Source organism: Macaca nemestrina, chromosome 6, assembly GCF_043159975.1.
Source record: "Macaca nemestrina isolate mMacNem1 chromosome 6, mMacNem.hap1, whole genome shotgun sequence".
NCBI lineage: Eukaryota > Metazoa > Chordata > Mammalia > Primates > Cercopithecidae > Macaca > Macaca nemestrina.
In genome coordinates, this window is record NC_092130.1 from 64,736,039 (window position 1) to 64,755,100 (window position 19,062).

The 19,062-nt window shown below is 36.0% G+C and overlaps 1 protein-coding gene and 1 long non-coding RNA gene across 2 annotated transcripts in view; one reads left to right on the plus strand and one right to left on the minus strand.

Moving 5' to 3' along the window:
• On the plus strand, window positions 1-17,153 carry LOC105499995 (transmembrane p24 trafficking protein 7). The gene is made up of 3 exons (XM_011772896.3): window positions 1-501; window positions 4,133-4,378; window positions 8,290-17,153. Exons 1-3 carry the CDS (start codon window positions 310-312, stop codon window positions 8,524-8,526), a joined length of 675 nt encoding a protein of 224 aa, XP_011771198.1. The 5' UTR covers window positions 1-309; the 3' UTR covers window positions 8,527-17,153.
• The window catches only part of LOC105499996 (uncharacterized), a 16,550-nt gene continuing 1,880 nt past the window's right edge, over window positions 4,393-19,062 (minus strand). Inside the window, exons 4-6 of the long non-coding RNA XR_003013817.2 lie at window positions 13,713-13,791; window positions 5,607-5,667; window positions 4,393-4,743 (exon numbers count right to left, since the gene is read on the minus strand). This is a non-coding gene — a long non-coding RNA (uncharacterized lncRNA). The remainder of the gene's footprint in view (window positions 4,744-5,606; window positions 5,668-13,712; window positions 13,792-19,062) is intronic.

Below are 19,062 nucleotides of genomic sequence, written 5' to 3' on the forward strand. Positions count from 1 at the left end.
CCGGAGGAGAACACATCCGGGTCACGGGAGCCGGTGTCTCAGGCTCCGCCCCTTCCCCCCCAAGGGCTAATCCCCACTTCCGACCCTCATAGTCCTTTTCCGCTTCTCTTTCACCTCTCCTGGTGCGCCCCTCTGCGCCCCTCATAGGAACCCGGAGGGTAGCTCTGATCCCGAATCTCCCACAGGCGCGAACCTGCTCTGCCGTGTATCTTTGCGGGGCGGCCTGCGCTGAGGCCTGCCGCGCGCGGTGAGTCCGCGCAGAACTGACCCTGCGTCTTGCAGCTCGGTTGAGGCCGCCGACTTCTCGGGATGCCGCGGCCGGGGTCCGCGCAGCGCTGGGCGGCCGCCGCGGGCCGTTGGGGCTGCGGGCTGCTCGCACTGCTGCTGCTGGTGCCTGGACCTGGAGGCGCCTCTGAGATCACCTTCGAGCTTCCTGACAACGCCAAGCAGTGCTTCTACGAGGACATCGCTCAGGGCACCAAGTGCACCCTGGAGTTCCAGGTATCAGGGGCCTAGCAGTCCCTGGGCCCCAACTCGCGGCTCCAGGGTTGGGGGTGTAAGTTGAGGGATGGCACTTTCCTGTCCGTGTTAACCCGTTCTTAGGCTAATTCAAAAATCGCTTCCAGGTAGCTGATGCCCAGCATTTGACTTTCCTCTAATAAACCTGGAGTGAGAGATGTTAAGACCGGATGTTAAAATGTATGAATTCCAGAAATGCTCCCTCTAGCATTTCTTTCCATTCTCATATTTAAGGCCTATTGAACTTCCTTCCTTAAAATATTCCCTTAAAGAAAATCATTTATATTCTATAGTACCCAGTGTCAACTCTCTAATCCACACTTCCAATTTAATTGAATTTGAAGTATTTTATTATACTACCTTCCAGAGACTGAGTTTGACCTCAGAGAGCTTGTATAGACATATATAGTCATAAAATGTTAAATGCAACAATAAAGGTACACACTAGGTATAGTGCTGGCAGAAGACAGAAGGGTCATTGGGAAATTTAGCTGAGGAGCTGATATTAGAGCTGAGTCTGCAAGGTAAGTAGCCGTTGTTCGACAAGGCAGCAGAGGAGAGAAGAAGGGGCCCTAGGCAGATATGTTCATGACAGTTCCAGCAGGCCTGAAATTAGCCTGAGCTATATTGCTAACATTTGTGCATGACAGTGAAATACACTGAATAATAATAGTTTTGTGACTATAGTTACATATATTGTCACAAAACTATATATTATTAGCTTTAATGTAAAGCTAATAGCTTTGTGACTGTGAGTCCAAGGGCTTTGGGGGCAGTTTGTACCAGTTTGTCAACATTATTTATTGGTAACAGTGAGATTGATGATTTGCTCCTGGTCTTGGTGAGACCACACCCCCAACACAGAGCTCTGTTGTTGAGACTAGCTTCATAGCAGGAATATGCCTATGTGACCAGCGAAATATTTAAAAATGTGGTCAAGACTCCATTTTGTGTTCCTTGGTTCCAGGGTGTTTTGTTTGCACACTTGGGTGGTTCCAGATCTGAGCGAGTATGTGTCTGGCCACAGACCTAACAGAGGGAAGACAAAGGAGCCCACACCTGACCTTTTCAGACCTCTTGCTGTGAGACAGCCTTTGACTGTGATGTTTTATATTCTTTTCCTTTTGGAACTCTTTTCAGTCCCAAGTTAAATTCTTAACCACTTTATTATACTACCTCCCAGAGACTGACTCTGACCTCAGAGAGCTTACATAGACATATATAGTCATATAATATAAACTGTAGATTTATGACATTATAACATACAGTAATAAACTGTAGATTTGCAAACACTGTCATTTTGAGCCCTGTGATTCTTCTTTAGCAAACCCTGTTGAACTGCACCGTCAGTGCAGATGTAAAGCAAAGACTTGTTCAGAGAATTTCTGGTAGTGTGGCATTTTGGGAACATAGAATGAGTAAGGCTGTGAATAAAAGAGGTTCTGAAGCTACCTGGGAGGAAGAACAGTGAATAGTATACCATTGTTAACAGGTTTCGATTTTTCTGCAGGCCACAGGTAATTATCAAAAAGTTTTTAAGTGATTGCTCAGTGGGGAATGAGGAAGGATGAGGAGATTGGCACCCCTCCTTCCCAGGAGACATTTGGCATCATGTTAGAAGGGCAGCTACCTGCATCTAGTAGGTAGAGACCAGGTATGCTGCTTAACGTGCTGTAGTGCACAGGACAGTACAGGGTCCTACAACACAGAATTATTCAGCTCAAAATGGGAATAATGCCAAGGTTGAGAAACCCTGAGTTAGAGGGAGAAGATATTGGGTAGTGGGAAGACCTTTTAGGAAGTTGTGGCAATCAATAGTCCTGTCTGGATTGTGGTTTAGGAATGCGATGAATTTGAGAGGGGCAAAAAGATTGAGAGATTTGTGTGATCGTATGGATAGATAGGGACACTTGGTTTGGGATGATCCTCAGTTTCAATAGTAGGTGATTGGACAGGTTTAAAGGGATACTTAACAAGATTACTTGTTTTAAGTTTGATGGAAGAGAAGTGGGGTGATGATAAGTTCTGGTCCTATTCAGTTTGTATGTATGTGTTTGATTATTCAAAATACAATGGTCAGGTATGAATAATTCAGTATAGCAAAATGAAGTTATTATTTTCACTTGGAGAAAAAGTTACTTTTTGGTGAGGATGGGGATTGGTAAATCTCCAATTGATAAGACATTTTTATATCAAAACATTTTATCTGTATATTAACATTTACATATTTTTACAGTTTCCTAAGTGCATAATTATTTTCATTTGATTATCAAAATGATCTGTAACATAGTTCAGTTAGTATCTTCTCTCTTAAGTGAGAAAAGGTCACACCTCACAGATCCTTCTTTTAAATCCACAGTTTGAACTCTGTTCTACTGACCTAGAATGTCAGTATGCTAACCAAGAGGGTTCAAGGTTGAAAATAACAGTCTTGTGCTACCCAATCACATGGTGGTTTGGGAACCCTTCATTCAACCCAATGTCTCTTCCTAATCATCTCTTTCACAAGTGTATACGTTTCCTCTGTTTCTTCACCTCTCTCCACTCCCTCTTTCTTCCTACTCAGTTCTTTCTCATGTAAGGAAGCCTTTCTCTTTAATCCTTTCCCCCTTTTGTCTCTTAAAATACTTATCCAGTTACCGCAGGAAAAATCTCTCCCTCCTCTGTTCGTACAACCCAAATGGCTGGAAGTGTAACTGATTAAGCATAAGCCCTTGAAAGTAGTTCTGCAGTTCTGTTCAGAACTACCTCCAGCCTTCCATTCAGTATGTTTGCCCTTAAGTACTGGCTTTCTAAATAAACAGACTTGTTGTCCTTTATGTTACTCATTTTTGCTTTAATGACAAGTGTTTCAGCAATATTTTGTTTAATCAGTTATGTGTCTCCTGAAAACAAGGTTGTAAATGATTATATACTTTTAGAATAGCCCACTCCATTACTCAACTTGTGTAGTTCAAAACAAAATATATATCAAATTCCATATAACTGACTATAAAAGAACTTAATAAACACAATCCACTTGTAATTTGGCAGTAAAATGAACTTAAGTTCTATGATAGAAGTATGAATGGGGTGTAATCCTAAGGACTGGCCTACCTTATTACTTCACTGTGTGTGTGCTTGGATGATGCTAATAGGAAAGTGGGTGAGAAAATTTTCAGAAGGAAAATATTGCAGACAGTAAGCTTAGAGGTTAAGAATATGACTTTGGAGTTCAAGTTCTGCCTTTCCCACTTAACTGGATGAATACTCTTAAATGGGTCGCATATTTAACATCAGTTTTTCAGTCTGTCAAATGGAAGGAAAAAAGTCTCTTGTAGGGTTGCTGGGAGAATTAAGTGATCTAATAGATCTACATTAATTAGCACAGTTGTCTGGCTAGTTCAAAGTGAATAAAAGTTGGAGGAAACTTGTTCAGTTTCTGTAAAGTTTAGTTGAAGTAAAATCTCCTCCCAACTTCCATCCACTGGCGAACATTTAAAAATGTAAAATTGTCTGTGATAGTAAAAGTCCTTTGCCCATTACCTTATTGCCATTTTATTAGGAAATCTGATTAAATCTGATTAATTTTTCAAACTTTTCACAGTAATTTTTTTTTTTTAATCTCTTACAGGTGATTACTGGTGGTCACTATGATGTAGATTGTCGATTAGAAGATCCTGATGGTAAAGTGTTATATAAAGAGATGAAGAAACAGTATGATAGTTTTACCTTCACAGCCTCCAAAAATGGGACATACAAATTTTGCTTCAGCAATGAATTTTCTACTTTCACACATAAAACTGTATATTTTGATTTTCAAGTTGGAGAAGACCCACCTTTGTTTCCTAGTGAGAACCGAGTCAGTGCTCTTACCCAGGTAAATAAAAAAAATCAGCAATATAATGTTGGTATATTTAAAAGGAGGAAAAAAGCATAATTTAATATCATGCACTAACTGATGAGCATGGAGTTTCGAGACTAACAATCTTTAAAATCTATCTTAATTCTTACATAGTAGGCATTTCACAGAGAACTTCAAACTTTTATAGTGAAAAATAATGTTGAAAGATTTTATGAACTTTTAAGTGTAAAGGGAAAGAAGCATCAAAATGGGAGGAAGATCACTAAGGTAGAAACATCAGTGGTAAAAGACGTTTGGGAAGGCTGAGCAGTGTTCCAATCTTCTGAAGCATTTTCTTTAATCCCTAAAGGAATGTTGCTGTCATACTCAGGCTGGTATAACTGGAAGCAAAATGATGCCTACATTAGTAGAGAAATAATACCACATGATAGCCTTTATACCATTACTTAGTGTTACTCAAGCTGCTGTAACAGTAACTTGTGCTGTAACTTTAGGTGAAATATTGAAGATTAATGGTAAGTCATCTCACAAAAATAGTTACAAAAGCTAAATACGGATTTATTTTGGAGAAATAGAGAAAGCGTAAAAAATTCAAACCCAGTGAACAGCTATTGCTTAGGTGATGAGGACTGCTCTCTATTTCTAGTTCAAATACAGCAAAATCCAAAATGCTTCCAAATCCAAAGCTTTTTTTTTTTAGCTCCAACCTGATGCCACAAGTGGAATATTGTACATCTGATCTCATGACACATCATTGAACATATCATATACAGTTGCCTTAAGGCTACATGTATAAGGCGTATATGAAACATAAATGAATTTCATGTCTAGACCTGGGTTCCATCACAAAGATATCTCATTATGTGTACGTAGATATTCCAAAATCTGAAGTTCCAAACAATTCTGGTCCCAAACATTTTGGATAAGGGATACTCAACCTGTATGGGCTTAGATCATATCTAAAAGTTACTCAATTAGGCATGAAAAAGAATTATTTACCACTTATTTGTTAAAAATCTTAAACCGATATTTTAGCATTCCCAATTTCTATTTAGTCTCTTGGCCAAAGTCATGGTGAAAGAGACAGCTTTAAGAATGTGTAAAAGCCTTAATTCATAAACCTGTTGTAAGAATTAGCAAGATAAATTCAAATACTCTTAATTTTAGAAATGTTCTCTTTATTTTAAGGTCCTGTGGGAAAGACACTTTGCTTTGTAAAATGATATTTCTTTGGGGCCATTACCTTAACCTGTGTCCATTGCTTCATGAATTTTAACTTATATAAGGTGGCTTGTTCTAAACACCTAAGTGGGTAAATACAAGAAATGAATGGTAATAAAGCAGTTAGTATCATACCCTTCTTTATCCATGCTACATTTTTAATTTTTCTTAGTCTTATTTTTCTACTTTCAAAAAGATAATGTCTCATATAATAGGGATAGTTATAAAGCAACTTTTCATACTTTAAAATGGAAAATTACCAGCTAGGAATGCAGAATAAATGATAAGAGTTTTACTCTCACCCTTTTTTGCCCATTGATAAAATGATAGATTTAGAGTAGGCAATGATCACCAGTCACTACCAAAACCATTAAGTAAAAGGCTGGTGGGGAACTTAATACTGAGTGGATCAGAGTGAATGATCTTTCACAAATGGAGAGACAACTAGACATTATGTGCCTTATGAATAATTTGCAGTAAGAAGTACACAACACTGACTACTAGGCGTTCCCACCCACAACATTGCACCTGAATCCCATCAAGTCTCTAGCTCTAAATGCCAGTTTACAAGAAATACAGAGGATAAAGGAATAGCATGGGAATGCAATCAGCAAAATCCAGTAAGTGGGAAATGCCACAGGATAGGGGTAGATGGCAAGGAAAAAAGAAAAAAACAAGGACAAAAGCCTAAAGATTAACGAAGACTTGTATCAGCCAAATGATTGTGTTAACCTTACTTGGATTCTCATTTGAAAACCAGTTTTGAAACAGTAGGGGAAATTTGAACACTATTTCCTGACTTTAAGGAACTGTTTTAAATTATTTCATGTGTTACAATACTATTGGGGTTATGTTTTTAAAAAGTGTTACCTTTTAGAAATAAAGTATAAAAGTATTTGTAGCTAAAGTGATAAAATATCTGAGATTTGCTTTAAAAATAATCGGGGAAAATACGTGGGGAATGTAGATGAAGCAAGATTAGCTATATGTTAATCTTTATTGACATCATGGAGGTTCATTATACTTTTCTCAATACTTTTGAATATGTATGGAAGTTTTCACTGTAAAAGTTTTTTAAAAATCACATCTCAGGCCAGGCGCGGTGGCTCACGCCTGTAATCCCAGCACTTTGGGAGGCCGAGGCGGGCGGATCATGAAGTCAGTAGTTCGAGATCAGCCTGACCAACATGGTGAAACCCTGTTTGTAATAAAAATACAAAAATTAGTTGGGTGTGGTGGAGTGTGCCTCTAATCCCAGCTACTCAGGAGGCTGAGGCAGGAGAATTGCTTGAACCTGGGAGGTGGAAGTTGCAGTGAGCCAAGCAAATTTTTCATTCCTAGGGGCCCAAAGCAAGGACAGCAAAACATTTGACTCTTCTAATAGGCCAATGCAGTTTGTTGGCCTCATAATTTCTTACATTTTTTTAAAAGCACTTTTAATAGAATATTTTAATAATTATTCCTTTCATACTTACTTTGGCAGAACTTTATTAAACGTTATTTTCTAATGTCTCTATTCCTTAACTAAAATTAAACTTAGATTTGTTTTTAAATACAGGTTTGTTGCATAAAATAATAATAAAACATATATTTTACCTAGGATTAAGTTTGCAGCAGTAGAAAAATATTAAACCATGGTATACAAAAAAACTAGTCGCTTAACCTTTCTCAAAACAGACGGTATAATAAATGTATAAAAAGGCAAGCGTTATCAGCTAAAGGCTCACAAAGTGATTACACAGTGAAACTGAAACTTGCATCCTGTTGGGAACATACATTGGTTTAGTTGACTGGCATGAGGGAAAAGGCTGATTTAACAAATAGATAAATGTAAAAAAAAAAAAAAAAAGCCATTCCTGTTCTTACATATCCCTTTCAGATTTAAAAGTTACCTAACAATTTTGATGTAGCTGTTTTAAATATAGTTGAAATAACTGACTAATTCGGCCTTTTTTTTTTTTTTTTTTTTTTTTGAGACAGAGTCTTGCTCTGTCGCCCAAGCTGGAGTACAGTGGCACGATCCTGGCTCACTGCAAGCTCCGCCTCCCGGGTTCACGCCATTCTCCTGCCCCAGCCTCCCGAGTAGCTGGGACTACAGGCGCCCGCCACTGCGCCCGGCTCTTTTTGGTATTTTTTTTTAGTAGAGACGGGGTTTCACCATGGTCTCGTTCTCCTGACCTTGTGATCCGCTCGCCTTGGCCTCCCAAAGTGCTGGGATTACAGGCGTGAGCCACCGCGCCTGGCCTAATTCGGCCTTTTTTTTTTGTACTGTGCTTTATTTTTATAGATATTTGGGCTTTGATTTATATTCTCATTATTGATGAGCTCACTGCCATTGTCTTCCTCCTAATTCTTGTTTAAAGAACTTGGGCTAGAAATTCTGTAGTCACCAACCTTAGCTGATAAGTATTTCTGCTATTGTTAGCTTTGTGTTCCATCTGCCCCCTTACTGATGCCATGGCTGTGATATCTCAGTTCGGGAAAACAGCTGCTTCATGAGATCTCTGGCCTTAACAGTTGTCCTAGTGAAAATGAGCAGGGGGGTTTCATTGCAAGGACAACTGGCATAAATGTATGAATGAATGCCAGGTTAGTAGCACGTTAGTCAAAAGAGGAATTGAGATCAAATTGAAAGAAAAGCTGAATATGATAGATGAAGTCTACAGAAAGTATCACACATACTGACTGAAAATATTTCTCTGCAGATGGAATCTGCCTGTGTTTCAATTCACGAAGCTCTGAAGTCTGTCATCGATTATCAGACTCATTTCCGATTAAGAGAAGCTCAAGGCCGAAGCCGAGCAGAGGATCTAAATACAAGAGTGGCCTATTGGTCAGTAGGAGAAGCCCTCATTCTTCTGGTGGTTAGCATAGGGCAGGTATTTCTTTTGAAAAGTTTTTTCTCAGATAAAAGAACCACCACAACTCGTGTTGGATCATAACTACGTTTTGAGAATTGATGCACCATTGCCACTGTAATATTGCTGTCCTCTAATTAATTTTAGGTACTGAAGAACTTAATATTGGCAACATTTTTAAAACCTTACTCATACACTTGTTGGGAGGGATGTACAATGCATATCCCCAAACTGTGGAAAGGACACCTTTTTTTATTTGTAAAGGTGGAAAAACTTTGGAACTCATTTTGGGCTATTCATGTTAAATATTCAACACCAATGATCTACTCTGTTCTGGGTTGTTTCTATCTACTCTTCGCACACTAAACCTTGGTATTTTGATTCCTTTTAACCATTTAAAACTACTTTCTTATAGGTAGTTGATATTTTAAAAACCTTAGATTTAATGTCTACATATGTTAAAGAGGAAGAAAATTGCCTTTTAATTGTTAATAAGAAAACCAAATGTGATGAACTGTAGCCCAAGCCCTATTCTGCACTGTTCAATTTTATGGAGGAAAAAAAAGTCTACCATAGGAATGTTAGTTAATATTGATACATCATGGTAAAATTTATTTCTCACTAGCTTAGAAAATGTCAGACTTTTGTTTTTGGGGTTTATGATTTATAACCAGCTATGCTATTTTTTCATAAAGGCATTTGTAGCACACACAAAACATATGTTTCAGTAGCATAAAAGAGTTTATACAGGCCTTAAATATCAGACTGTTTGTAACAGGTAGAAATATTACAGAATAATTTCAGACACTACAATGGGGGCAAATGAAATAGGAAAATTTTTAGTGAGTTACCTGTACTCATTACATTTTCAGTGCTTTTACAAAGAAAAAAGGTGATATGTTTAATTTTAACATTTTAATTGGCTGACTCTTGCCCTTACATGACTTTAATGTCTTTGTGAGTCATTCCCAGCTTAAATTAACAATTGTTAGTATTAGTATCACATAAGTGCCGTACATTTTATCCTCATGGGTGTGATGCACTGAAAAGTTAGTTGCTTTCCTTTTTTCTTTTTTCTTTTTTTCTTTTTTTTTTTTGTCTTGCATATTTTATTTCTGTAGTTTCTGGTTAGCTACCCTAAAGTGATTAAAAAATTTAGAATGCTATGTGTTTCCTATTTGGTAATCTTCATCGACTGTTCTTTATTTAATGAGTATTAAATACTGCATATTCTATAGACTATAGGGTTTACATTGTGTTTGCACCTCATAACTTGTATAGATTGAGCTGATTGAAATAAGATTTTGTTCCAAGTATTATCTGATAGAATACAAGATGATTCAAAATTATATAGATATTTAAAGCTTTTCTGCTGGTTTTTTTTTTTTAATTGCAACTACTTTTCTGCCATGCCTCTCTTCCCTACCCAAAAGTGATGAGTTCTGAACAAGACAAGACTGTCATATTGTAGAGACTTTGATATGTGATACCATGGAATACTGATTGGATAGCCATCCTAGTCACTTACCAATACTGACTAGAAGTTAACTCTTAATTCTAAGCTATCTTAAAATACATATATATACTTCTTGCATGGAAGAGCAAAACAAATTCAAGTTGTCATACTTGGTAATTTCAGATGCCGCAGTATAGCAAAGGGTGAACATGTTTTCAACCCTTTAATTTTTTAAGATATTTGAAGACCAACTAACTACTCCTTAATATTTATCAATGGATTAAGAAGTTTAAGATTTTGCAGATTTATCAATTTGGGTTTTTGTATTGAGGTTGTCTTGCCTCTTTATAAGTGTCCCTTTATATTTAAATTTGAAAGTTTTAAGCACTGATGTTAATGTGATTGATCAGCATGGGCATATGTAAAATGTCCTTTTCTGGTTGCCTCTCTGTGCTATTGTGTTCAGATACTTATACCATAATTAAACAGTAAGGTATAGATCTTGCTGAGTTTGGCATAGATAGTGCACTCATTTAATCTGTGCCTCTCAAAACTTCAGAATATTAGAATATTACCACAAATAATTTTTGGTGAAACTATTGAGATATTAAAATTTTTGAAATCACTGCTGTTACCTGTTATAGAAAATAGTGTGGGCTTAGTCTAGTCTCTGTGTAACTGGTTACATTTTGATGGTTGTCTATACTCAACTGGATATGTATATGTAAATTAGAAAATACATACCTATCCAGACATAAATGTTAAGTAACCTTTTTTTCTTCCTCCAACTACATAATTTGTAGCTCATCATCTTTCCTTAATCCTTTCCTAACTTGTTGCAGCAGTTTGAACTTCCCAAATATTTATGTTTGGACATAATGGCTCAGAATACATATTTGAACATCATAGTTGTATATATTTTTAAAGTAGAATAAATAATGGAAAGCAACTTGATATACAAGTTTATACTAAAATTTCAACTGTGTGAAGATACATTTTAAGGTATTACTTTGCTAATAATCTACACATTCTTTTTTCTATTAAAGAAACGGTTTGTTGTTCACAGCTTTCATCCAAGCTTGGTGATAATCAACTTTGAAAATACAGTGGACTGAAAAGCAAATTTATTCTTTCAAAAATTTCATTTAAATCTCTGTACTATGCATTTTTGTTTCAGTTTGTAAATGTGTAACATTTGTAGTTAAATAGGACAAAGCAGGCCCTATGACTATTGTTTTCAAAAAATTAAATTAATATATAAATAATTCAGAGGGGTTTTTCATTTACTTTTGAAAAGAAACTTCTTTAACAGGATTGCACCTATCAGTTTCTTGTAGAATAAAAAAAAAATCTTTCAACAAACTGACTTCACTTGTTTCTGTCAGGATTTAAATCTTTCTATAGCTCCTTATAAACTTAAAGCCTGGAGTACAGTTCTGTAATGAGAGTGATTATTTATTTGGTATTTTATTAAAATATCTGAGGGACTGTCCAAGAAAGAAGGTGAAAGAGAAATACCACATCTGTACTGCCTAATTGGTAACCTTCTCTTTGCATTCCTTACTGAAAGTTTGTGTAGGTGAAAAGCAGTTAAATCATCAATTGCTCTAAAGAGGTCTTAATTTTTAAGTGAATTAACTTTAGGTTGTATAATACCCAGTTGTATCAATGTTTTTCTTAATAATGTAGTCAGAGGGGACAGTCTGGTTCCTGGGCACAATTCTCCAAAAACAACAGGGAAATAACTGTAAATATAGGTTAACATTTATTGAATGCCTACCTTGTGCTAGGTGCTGTGCTGAGTATTTGTATTGACACATTTAATCTTTGCAATGTTTCCATGAAATGTATTATTTCCATTTTACAGATGAGGAAACTGAGGCATAGAGGGGTTAAGAAATCTCATATCACACAGTAATTGGCACAGTTTGAATATGAACCATAGCAGTCTGGCCCCAGAGCCCTCTTTCTCAAGCACTATGCAATATTGCCTTACAAAAAACCAATTAAGGATAGTTCTCTGAAGGCTTAGCTATCTTGAATTCACTACAGCTCAGTAGCGGTTCAGTGCTTTGGCTTTGAAGTCACAGCCAAGTTCTAGTCATGGTTGTGTGACTTTGGATTTTATTAACTATATATTTCTGTTTTCCATCTGCTGCTAAGGTGATGCCATCTGGTATAATGAGAATGAAATGAGATGTTTATTAAACACTGAGAATCAGTGCCTAGCATATACAAGCATTTAGTAATTATATTTTTTATCATTAGTCTAATTCTGGTCTCTTGATCTTTCTTTAGTTCCTAAAGTCCTTACTATGGCTTCTATTCATGTGACTCTTACATGAACAATACATGACACAAATACAGTGTTTGAATGCCTGTCATGCACATGATGGTCTGCTAGAAGTTTCAAAAATGAATAAGACCGACTGGGCGCAGTGGCTCATGCCTGTAATCCCAGCACTGTTGGAGGTCCAGGTGGGCGGATCACCTGAGGTCAGGCGTTCAAGACCAGCCTGGCCAACATGGTGAAACCCTGTCTGTACTAAAAATACAAAAAGTAGTGGGGCATGGTGGTGCATGCCTGTAATTCCAGCTACTTGGGAGGCTGAGGCAGGAGAATCACTTGAACCTGGGAGGCAGAGGTTGCAGTGAGCCAAGATTGCACCACTGCAGTCCAGCCTGGGCAACAGAGCGGGACTTGGTCTCAAAAAAAAAAAAAAAAAAAAAAATGAATAAGATAGTCTGATCTCCAGGAACATAACCTAGATGGTGTAGATAGGATAACTGTATGAGCAACTAATGTTACACAGGTAGTGAAGCAGAGTGGACTCTAAGGGTCTAAGGTATTTACAGGGTGCTAGAGGAAGAAGAGAATATATAGGTCAAAAGACTTATTTCTTAGGGAGTTTTACATCATCTCCCCATAGTGGAAGCCCTGGTTATGTGACTATGCCAGTAATTGAGTGGTTTAATCTCCAGTTTAGGGATATGGGTATTAACCAGTCCCTCTTGCTACAGATTAAAAGACATATTCTTTAATTTTGTTAACAATAAAGGTGATGTTTGATCTCCTGAGTAACTTCTCCATCTCAGGAGTTTCCAAATTCTGGAGGAAAATACAAGGATGTTATCCTATTTTTATCATTAAGAATCAGCTTCCTTCCTGAAATGTAGGTACAAAAGTGACACTGGTCTGGCATACGCTTTTTAGTGCTGGATGATTCCTAATGATCACTACTATCTTGAAAAGGCAACAGCATAAGAATTTGATTAATAATTGTTCAAAGAACAAAGTCTACCCAGAATTTCATCATTCTTTTTGGTGTATTTCAGTTATTTTTATAGATACAAAAAAAAATTTATTGTTTAAAGAAATTGGTATTGTACTTTCTATAACAAATTTTTACACTTTTACATTTGTGAAATCTATCATATAGAAGAGAGCATTTAGCGTGTACAATCTAATGAGAAATAAAGTTATAAAACAGATACTCATATATCCAATGCTCAGGTTAAGAAATGTAACATTGCCAATACCTTAGAAAAGCTCCTATGTATCCTTTCCTGGTCAGTTTCCTGAATCACCCCAAGAGAGAGAACCAATATTCTGCTTGTAATGCAAATAATCTTTTCTTTGTATTTTTACCAGTTAAGTATACTAGTTCTCACGCTTTTTAAAACATAATTTCTAAACCATCATAAACTGATACTTTCATAAATACAAAATCATGTACTTGAATGTATTGGCACTGTCAGATTACTATCAGCATTTCTAAATGTTTATGAATGTTTACTCACTTTATATGCTTACCTCTCCATCAGCCAATGACAGTTGATCAGTATGGGATCAATATGGGACCACACTTTGAGTAGTACTGATGTCTGCATTCCTTAAAAATAGTCGAAACAGGTAGAAGTAAACATTAATAAAATTTAATAAAGTATTAAATTCTATTTAATAAGTAGAAATGTCACTTTTTTGTGACTTGCTGAACATTTAGTACCATCCATGATGATGCATATGACTATAGTTTTTGTTACTGTGTTTATTATTAATATTACTACTCTTGTGTATTTCTTCCGTGAAGGTATTTGGAGCATTCCACCTTTTTTGCTATTTTGAACAAAGCCACTATGAACATCCTTGTATATATGTCAGGTTGTACATGTGTATGATCTCTTGAGAATACATCCAGCAGTGGAATTGGTGGGTCATAGGATATGTGTATCTTCAAATTTACTAGGTAATACCTAACTTTTCCAAAGTAATTATGTCCATCAGTGCTTTCACCAGCAGTATTAAAAGGTTCCGCATTTGGTATTGTTAGACTTTAAAACTTTGGAAAATCTAGGCTTGTAATGGTACCTCATTGTTGCTTAATTTGCATTTCCATGAGGTTATTTTTTTCTACAAATTTATCTAACATTTGGATTTCCCCTTTTTGCAAAATTGCTGTTTAAATCATTTGCCCATTTTTAACAGTTTTATTGACTTTTTTTGGTTAATAAAATTCCTTCATATACTGAGACTACTTAATCATTTGGTTATAACTATTTCCAATATCTTCTCACAGTTATTTACTTTCTGCTCCTAGTGAAATGTATCCATCTTCTCTATTTTTGGTGTTTTTGTGTCTTATTTAAAAAATACTTCCCTCTCCTTAGGTCATGAATATCTTCTGTACTGTGTTCTAAAATATGTGTAGTTTTGTCTTCCACTCAAACTGAATTTTGTTTTATGGGTGAGGGTAGGTATCCAGGTTCTTTTTTTTCCCCTTGCTTCTTGAAAAGTCATCTTTCTCAATTGGTTGAACATGCCATTTCTGTCATCTATGAAATGTTCATATTTACATGAATCTATTTCTGGGCTCTCTTTTATTCCATTGATCAATTTGCCCATATATCAGTAACACACTGTCTTAATTACTAAAGCTTTTAAAAGTCTTGATATTTGGTAAAATAAGTCTTTTTATACCTTGTTCTTCAAGATTTTGGTTGTGATCATTTCTTCGCACTTTTATACAAATTTTAGAATTTCAACAAAACAAAATTGTTAGGATTTTGATTGGGATTGTATTTTATCTGTGAACAAATTCTTTACAATAGTACATTTTTTGGTGAGTTAATGTTGTCTTTCCATTGTATCTTTGAATAAAGTCTTATAATTTTCTTCATAGAAATACTGTATACATATATTTTGTTAATCTTACTTTCTTGTATCTTTATGTTTTTGATGCTGTCATCATAAATGATATCTTTTAAGTTTTTAATTTTTTGTTGGTTTGTGGGAATACTTTTTAAATTGATTTTTCTATTCAGCAACCTTGCCTACTACTAACTTCATTCTACAAGTCTTAATATCTAGCATTTTAGTTATTCATTAACTGCAAAGTTTTTTTTTCATTATCACTACTACTCTTTGATCCATAGATATTATTTGGAACTATAATTTCCAAACATGAATATTTAAGTTTTCCTTTATTGTTGTTTTTTAACATAATTGAATTGTGATCAGAGGATATATTCTCTATATGATTTAAATTCTTCGAAATGTGTTAATGGTTGCTTTATGGCGTAAGTGGCTGGTTTTTATAAATTTTAGGGTGCTTGAAAAGAAGGTTCTACAGTTATTTATGTTCATTAATCATTTTAGTCGTGTTCATTAATCATTTTTCAAGTCTTCAGTATCCTTAGTGGTGATTTTTTTGTTTTTGGTATATGTCTCTCGATTACTAAGATAATTGTGTTAAAATCTAGCTAGCATGATTTTAGATGTGTCCGTGTGATTCTTTCAGTTTCTCTCTTTTTCTATTTTGGGGACATACTGGGATACAAATGTACAATTGTATTTTCCAGGTTAATTGAAAGAAGCTTTATCATTACAAAATTATCTTTATTTCCACTAATAAATTTTGCCTTAAAATTAATTTTATTTGATATTAATGTAGCTATACGAGCTTTCGTTTGACTATCACTTGTGTAGTATATCATTTTCCACAGTTTTACTTTCAGCCTTTATATATATTTATTTTTTAGAGGTGCCTCTTATTTATATCATATTGCTGTTACTATTACTATGTGTCCTATCTGTCCTGTGTTTCTTTTTCTCTACTTTTTTTTTTATTGTTGTTGTTGTTGTTGTTGTTACTCCTTTTTTTCCTCTAGCTATTAGATCGGAAGTTGTGTATATTTCTGTTCATGGTTATTCTAGAAATTTCATTATGCATCTCTGACTTACCAAAGCCTAAACTTGCCCAGACTTCTGGGCAGTACAGTAGCCTTAGAACACGTTAACTCCATTTACTGTCCTCCCAGCTTATATACTGTGGTTGTCACATATGTTGTATCTCTTTAAATGTAAGTCATTACTATTGTTTTATATAGCTAATATTGACTTAGATTTACCCACAAATTTACCACCTTTCTTACTCTCCATTCCTTGCTGTGTCTTTGAGCTTTCATCTGGAGTAATTTTTCTTTTGCCTGAGTATACGTTTAGAATTTACTTTAGTGCAGTTCACCTGGTGGCACATTTACTTTGTTCTTGTTTTTTGAAATGTCGTTATTTTGCCTTCTTTTTGAAGGACTTCCCCCTGCCCCCCACTTGACAGAATTCTAAATGGATGGTTATCTGGAAAGGTAAAGATAACTTTCTGTTGTATTCTGACTTCCATTGTTACTGGGAAGAAGTCACCTGTCAGTCTATTGCTCCATTGAGACTAATCCATTTTTTTTCCTCTGGTTGCTTTCAGGATTTTCTCTTTGTAATTATTATTATTATTATTTTATTTTATTTTTTTTTTTGGAGTTTCATTATGTTGTATATAAGGGGATTTTATTGTATTTTCCCACTTGGGCTTTGTTTGGCATCTTGGATCTGTGGGTTGATACGTCAGTTCTGGAAAATTCTCAACCATCATTGATTTGTTCAAATTTTGTTTAGAATCTTACATCTGTATTCATGAGAGATGTTGGTCTGTGGTTTTCTGTTTTTGTAATGTCTTTTGTCTGATTAGTATGATACTAATGCTGGCTTAATAGAATGATTTCACAAGTATTCCCTCCTCTTGAATTTTTTTGAAGAGTATGTGTAGGATTGGTATTATTTCTTCCTTAAATGTTTTGGTAGAGCTCACTTTACCATTGAAATCACCTGGACATGAAGTTTTCTTTGTGGGAACATTTTTCACTATACCTTTAATTTCTTTGATAGATGTAGGGCTTTTAAAATAAAATGTTTTATCTTGACTGAGTTTGTCTTTTAAGGATTTTTTCCATTTCATCTAAATTGTTGAAGTTGCTGGCATAAAGTTGTTCATAATCTTTCCTTAGTAACCTTTTAATAACTGGTATGTCCTGTTACCTCTCTCATTTCTAATATTGGTAATTTGCATCTGGTCTCTTTTTTCTTGACTTACCTGGCTAGAAGTTTATTGATTTTGAAATCTTAGTAAACCATCTTTTGGTTTTATTTCTGGGGGAATAAAGTACCATAATCAAGCTTAGTAATCCTTTTTCTTACCTTCCTCCAGGATTTTGACTAGATGGGATTCTTTGTCTAATGAAGTGACCTAAACCTTCATTTCTACAGAATGGAGCCGTTGATAGGCCTGTCTTGTTGCAGTTTTCCACTGACTAGGACTGTTAGCACTAAGGGGCATTCCGGTGAATTTCCTAGTTTCCAGATATAGCCTTCTTGTTTCCATTGTATAACAGAAACACAGTTTTCCTCTGATAACTGGAATTAGCTATGCTGGCCAGTCCATTGAGCTGCTTTTCTGTTAGTTTAATGGCATGAGGAACCTCAAAAGACCAGGGCCAGTCTCAGCTCCTAAATCATCAAAACGTGATTCTTTTTCCTGAAGGAAGTGTTCTACTCTTAGACTCTAGAATTTCTAAACCCACCAAGCCCAACATTTTGGGAATGGGAAGCAAAAATTATTCATGTAGATTCTTAGGTATGCTATTGAACAGAAACACTCCTTCTACCCTTTGGCTCTGAGACCTGTGCATCCTGGTAGTGGGGAGACCACTCCATATACTGACTGCATATTAAATTAATATACCACATTCTATGGGATAGCACCCTACCTTTTCATGATGTTGCCTCCCAGATACCTCTGTAACTGAGCTCTCATTTTGCCACTCAACCATTCTATCAAGCTAGCTACTTCTAGGAGATAAATCATGTGTTAAAACCATTGAATTCACTTCCATTGCCATTAACTGCGTACCTGGTTGGAAGAAATGTTTTTGGGATTCCTATGCAATGGATAAAACCCTCAGAAATGTGAAGAGTATTAGTGCCAGTGGAAACACTGCAGGCAGAGAATGCAAATTCATACCTTGAATGTGAATTATCTTTGTGTGAAGACAAAGTGCTACCTATTTCTTATGGAAATTGCCCAGTGTAACCATCATGTTACCGGGTTGCCAGCAAGTCTCATTGAGAATAATGCCATATTAGGAACCCAGCCGTGGAAATATAGTCACACTCCACATTGTTGCCAGGTTGGACACTCAGCAATGATAGTAGCCAAATAGTGTAGGTGAGGAGAAGACCATACTATTGAACCTCCATCATTGCTTTGATGGCCGCTTGGTACGTGGGCCCATTAACCAAGCCCTGGATTGGCTGGAGAAAGACTGACATCTACCAGACAATTCATCTTGTTCCCCTTATTACTGAAAATCTTCTCCACCTGATGTATCCTATTAGGCACTTATGTGGGACATGAATATCTTCACATGCCCTCACCACTCCAAGAGGGTTATCTGTAAGCCTCACTGACAGATCTTTTACAAATTTTCCATTTTGTTCTTTCCAATAACCTAAAAGCTGGATGATCCATTAGACACTGCCTATAAGTCAGTATATTTATCAGTTTGTCATGTCGTCCCCGCCTTTTTTGAATGTGAATAACCAGGTATGTAACTAGCATTTGCCCACTAGGAAGATTCCCTGTCCCCATTACCATAGATCTGAAATTGTCTCACTTCTTTACATACCTGTCCATCTCCCAGATTAGACTATAAAATCTCCATGAGAACTAGGACTGTGTCTCCTGTTCACACAATATCCCTAATGCCTAGCACATAGAATGTACTCTAACCATATGTGGCATGAGTGATTGATGCATTTTCTTGAACATTTGGAGAGA

Coding starts and splice junctions, on each gene's coding strand:
- LOC105499995 (XM_011772896.3), top strand. CDS start 310: ATGCCGCGGCCGGGGTCCGCGCAGCGCTGGGCGGCCGCCGCGGGCCGT. Junction 502..4,132: donor AGTGCACCCTGGAGTTCCAG/GTATCAGGGGCC, acceptor AATCTCTTACAG/GTGATTACTGGTGGTCACTA. Junction 4,379..8,289: donor GAGTCAGTGCTCTTACCCAG/GTAAATAAAAAA, acceptor ATTTCTCTGCAG/ATGGAATCTGCCTGTGTTTC.